At 35.2% G+C, this 5,005-nt stretch overlaps 1 protein-coding gene and 1 pseudogene across 1 annotated transcript in view; one reads left to right on the top strand and one right to left on the bottom strand.

Moving 5' to 3' along the window:
• LOC106873339 (monocarboxylate transporter 1) overlaps nt 1–1,691 on the bottom strand; it is a 55,906-nt gene extending 54,215 nt beyond the window's left edge. The window contains exon 1 of the mRNA XM_052966271.1: nt 515–1,691. Within this exon, the coding sequence (XP_052822231.1) occupies nt 515–939 (425 nt within the window). The 5' untranslated portion in view covers nt 940–1,691. The remainder of the gene's footprint in view (nt 1–514) is intronic.
• Nucleotides 1,692–3,210: 1,519 nt separating this feature from the next.
• On the top strand, nt 3,211–3,337 carry LOC128247497 (U1 spliceosomal RNA; annotated as a pseudogene).
• Nucleotides 3,338–5,005: the final 1,668 nt, after the last annotated feature.

Raw genomic sequence — 5,005 nt, 5'->3', positions numbered from 1 at the left:
TTACTCTTTAGAAATATTTGGGAAAGAGACGAGGTACACGAGCCTTAGAGCAAATATGGTTCGACTACACCCTGTCACAAAATCGATGGTCTTGTGCCAAAATATGAAACCATTATTGTTATTAAAAATAATTTTCAAATAAAAAATTTATGACGAAGTTATAATTTAAAAAACGTTTTCTGAAAAAAAAAAAAAAAGGAGCTATTTATTTATTTCATACAATAATAATAAAAAAATTGACTTTTTTATAGACTATATTACCGAAAATTATTGGAAGGTAGAAAAACTCAACACTTCTCCAAATTTAGTTGGATTGTCATGTTTACAATCAAATTATGCCTTATATAAAGGCTCTATAAGATCTTAGTTCTCTTTTATTTTTCGAAAATATAATTTAATTATTTTTGTCAAGTAACAAACTATCCCGCACCTTTTAGAAATTACCGTATTGATGGAATACATTTGTAAACTCTTCATTGAAATTAAAATCAAAAGAAAAATTGTTTCAACTTACGTTGTTCCTAAAGAGTCGATGTCATATCTTTGAGATGAATGCACAGATTTTCGTCGACCTCTCATTATTTCGTCAAAAATGGAAGGTATTGTTAGGTGTGAACCCATTGTGACAGAAGAAGTTTCAGCAACATAATGGCCTATGCTGGTTTCACCTGTATGTGCGTCAGTTTCTGTGCCATTAGCATTGTTGGTAAAGTTGACATCATCGATATCTCTGTTCGTATCACAATCACCGTTATTCACAGCATTAGTATTATGATGATTGGCATCATTGCTTGAATTATTAAAATCGTTGTCATCATTGCTTAAACGATTGAAAATAGGATTATCTTCCTGAAAACTGATGTTTGAAAAGTTTGAATAAAGTGAAATAGCACTTAATTTTCGTTTGACGCAAATACCAAATGTTTCTCCAGATTCCATTTGTCTAAGCAATGAGAATAACTCGTAATTTTTCTTTTAGAAAATATACAAATGTTTGATAAAATCAAAATGGGCCGATTGTAAGTTGAGATGGGGAAAAAAGAAGTCAATTTGTTTTTTCCTTTCCAGCGCATATGGGACTCAGTTGTACCAAAGCCTTTTATAATCACACACCTTTATGGTTTGCTAATTAAAAATCCAGGCAGAACCAGTTTCATACAGTAACATTACTGAATTAAAGACAAGCACACATTCAGTTTTTCATGTGGACGTAGTCTTAAAAGTAACTCAGTATCGAAAGATAACAATTTTGTATATATTAACCTTGCCAAAAGAAAAGTGAGTTAAGAAAAGACATAAACAAGACAATAGGCCATGACTAAATTATGTAGTTTGCAATATATCACGCTCCTGTTGATTTCGTTAACGAAAATTTTTCTCAAAAACAACAGGACCCTAATTACATGTATTAAACCATGCTAAAAGGTAAATGTCTTGCGTAGATCACAATCCACTTACTTGAATATCGAAATAGCTTTTCTGAACCGTAGTTATGATCCATTTACTTCCTATTATAGACTCGTAATAGTCCGGTGTTTAACCCTGGTTTTCGAAGTATTTAGTGAATGAGAGAAATACATTCATTGCAAGGATGGCAGCCTCTTACAGGTAACTTTTTCCTGCAATTGAATTCGAAACCATCTCATAGCACTTGTGTTTATATCAAGTTTGAAACGCGCATGAAACATACCAGAATGGGAAATTTGAAATATGCCAGTTACATTGTCTGCTTGCAGACCAATAGTTTTACATATTCCTACAAGGTTTTAAAAGACACATAGTGAGTGTAAAAAATGCACAGTAAAGAAATATTTAGCAGATAAGAGACGTTTTAGATTTTATTTTATTTTATTTATTTATTTATTTGTTTATTTATTTATTTTTCGTTTCTGCAACTGATAACAAAACTCGCTTCCGAATAAGGTTCTTTCACAGAAATGTCAAAAAGAATTATTTTCAAAATGGAATGATAAAGTTTTTAAAAATTAACAATTAAATAGATAGATAGATCGACGGACGGAGAGACAAACAGACAGCGTGAAGGAGGGGTGTATATATGTAAGTGGTTTTATGTAAATGTCTATGTATGTATTTATGTATTAATACGTATGCATATATATGTATATAGGCATATCTACACAAGTGTGCCCTACTAATTTTGTTTTCTCCTAACTTGAGAAAAATGGATACTTTTTAAAGAAACTTTCTGCAAATATCTTTCAGATAGTATAGATTTCAATTTTTTAAAATTTATACTTAAATATATACATAAGAGTGAAAAGAAGAAAAAAAACAAAAAAAAAAACAATTCACCACCTTAGACTGAAATTTTCTTGAGGTACACCAGCATGCTTGCAGTGTTGCGGCATGGAACAATCAAGCACCCTCACAAGCTTTACCAGTTACCTCTACTAGGCGAGCTGCCAGTGAAGACAGGAATCTCGCAGTCAGTGGTCCAACCCCACCAAACATCTTGAAACGCCATAGGAAGGAAAATGTAGTTGGCCGACAGATCGTGGTACTTCAGGATTTCGTTCCATTCAGTCTCAGAAGCTGTGGGTCTCACCTTGGCCACAACATTCAGGATGTGAGAAGAAGCTAAGGAGTCGCTCACTGTGACATCCCAGAGAAGGCATCTGTCACTTGACCAGGGGCACAGGTGAGGCTGTCAGGTCTTTTCCTATCACATCTGGACAACCCATATGGTTCCAAGATGGAGGGGATGTTTGCCCAGACCAAGTTCCTCTTGAGTATAAGGTTTAACTCTGTGTGACGTGTGAAGTGACCCGCATTCAAGCAGCAAAAAAGACTGTACAGGCCTGTGAAGTCGAGGAGCTTACCACAATGACAGCTCAAACCCATTATATCTCAAACTCAATTATATCAGAAGTTGTTATGAAAAATTTTTCTGAAGTGGGGAGGAGTGTCGGAAAATTCACATGAGTTAGCTGTGTTTCTTTATAACTTTCAGCAAATTGGGTATGCTTAACAAAATTTTCTACACATACCTTACAAGTGGTAATACAGTTCTATATTTAAGAGATGAGGAGTTATGTACATTATTTACATTTGATGGATATTTGTCCTCACCTTGTTTGTTGTTAACACAACGTTTTGGCTGATATACCCTCCAGCCTTCATCAGGTGTCTTGGGGTAGTTTCAAACCTGGGTTCTCATTCCTAAGGTATTTTTCGATGTTATTATTATTAATACTTACCTGGCGCAGGGGTAAACCATGATCAGCAAGGTGGTTCTCCCAGCATGAGGCCCTTCCATTGCACTCCTGTTGGGTTGACCTTTGCGATCGCCTCAAATGTAGGCGACTCGGGTACCCTCCAGCCTTTATCAGGTGTCTTGGGGAAGTTTCAAACTGGGGTTCTCGTTCCTAAGGTATTTTTCGATATTATTATTATTATTATTATTATTATTATTATTATTATACAAACATCTCTCATATGGTGTAGATTACAATTATATAGGGATTTAATGTGGAAAAAAACTGGTCGGCGTGCCCACATATATACTACAAAGTGATATATATTATAATTATTTTGGAATTCAATGTGCAAAAAGAAAAGAAATTTCAAGTTTCATTTTGTAGTATATATGTGGGCATGCCAACCACTTTTTTCTTCATTAAATTCCTATATAATTGTAATCTACACTATATGAGAGATGTTTGTAGAAAATTTCATTTTAAAAAATATCCAATTTTCTGCAAGTAATGAAGAAACTAGCAAAATTTGAAACTGAATCATCTTGCCAAACTTTTTCATTTGATTGGCCGAGTTATGGATCAATCAGTAGCCAAACATCACATGATGGATCATTCAAGAAGCTTGTAGAAGTTGCTATCAAGACTTATGAATAGGCATGTTTTTAGCTCCAACTTCACTGAATGTTGTAGACAATCAAGTGAAATGGCATCTCCACTTTTACCTAGCAATTTGCACAGAGACTAGCTGATTCACACGTGTGGCGGCCAGCAGCTCAGCTCCACATGGCTTTTACTCAACCTAGACATGCCACTGTATAGTTATGAACCTAATGTGTATATTTTCTCCTGTCTTGACAGCTTAATTACAGAGCTTTTATCATCGACTATTTGCAAGAGCAAAATCTACATACAGTACAGTTCCTATCAGTGCAGGGGGTTCTACTAAAAGGGTAGGTTCTACTGATAAGGGATTTGATAGGGTTGCCTAGCCTTTCAACAACCTTAATTCTTAGCTTAAGTTTGCCTAGGGCCCTTCTAATGCGGTATGCCAGTTTGCCCCTTGGGGTGGTGTCGACGAACATGACGCTCTGGTATTTGTGGCTATCATACCATGAGTTGGCCTTCCCTATTTTCTTCTTAATCCTTTCAATGTTGTTCCATGATTTGCTCCTATAGAGTGGGCAAATCCCATTCCTATCGTTACGTTTGATGGTTTCAAACTTCTTCATAGCTCCTTTGTATACTCTGATCCTTTCTTTATGGCTGTAACCTGAGAACTGCATGCGGTGAACGAAATGTATATGTCTCTTTAACTCTGTAGGGTTGCACATGCAGGACACATTTCGCATTACTCTGACGAGGTCTGCCATCAATATATTGAATTTGGCATTGTCCACGATAGCTGAGTTCCGGTGGATCAGGTATTTGGAGGCCATAGGTTTTGCATAGTGTGAATGAAGGATTCGGGTTTTATTATTCTCAGTTTCTAGCCAGAGTTCAGTATCTAGTACAGATAATCTATGGTTAGGGTGTTTAGTATGGTAGTCTGTCGTAACCTTAATACTCTGGTGGATGGAGTTACGATTTCACATCAAAAATCTTGCAAAACAAATATATATATATATATATATATATATATATATATATATATGTTTGTGTGTGTAAATATGTGTTGTGCAAACATGCTCTCTTAAAGATAGCTTTAATATGATATGTTGCAATTATGGTCATAGGCTAAATATGCTTTCTTTCTCAATTAAAGGTTCTCTTATGATATCCACCTCTAT

The sequence above is a fragment of the Octopus bimaculoides genome, chromosome 3 (assembly GCF_001194135.2).
Source record: "Octopus bimaculoides isolate UCB-OBI-ISO-001 chromosome 3, ASM119413v2, whole genome shotgun sequence".
In the NCBI taxonomy this organism is placed as follows: Eukaryota; Metazoa; Mollusca; class Cephalopoda; order Octopoda; family Octopodidae; genus Octopus; species Octopus bimaculoides.
This window is presented reverse-complemented; position numbering and strand designations above follow the sequence as displayed.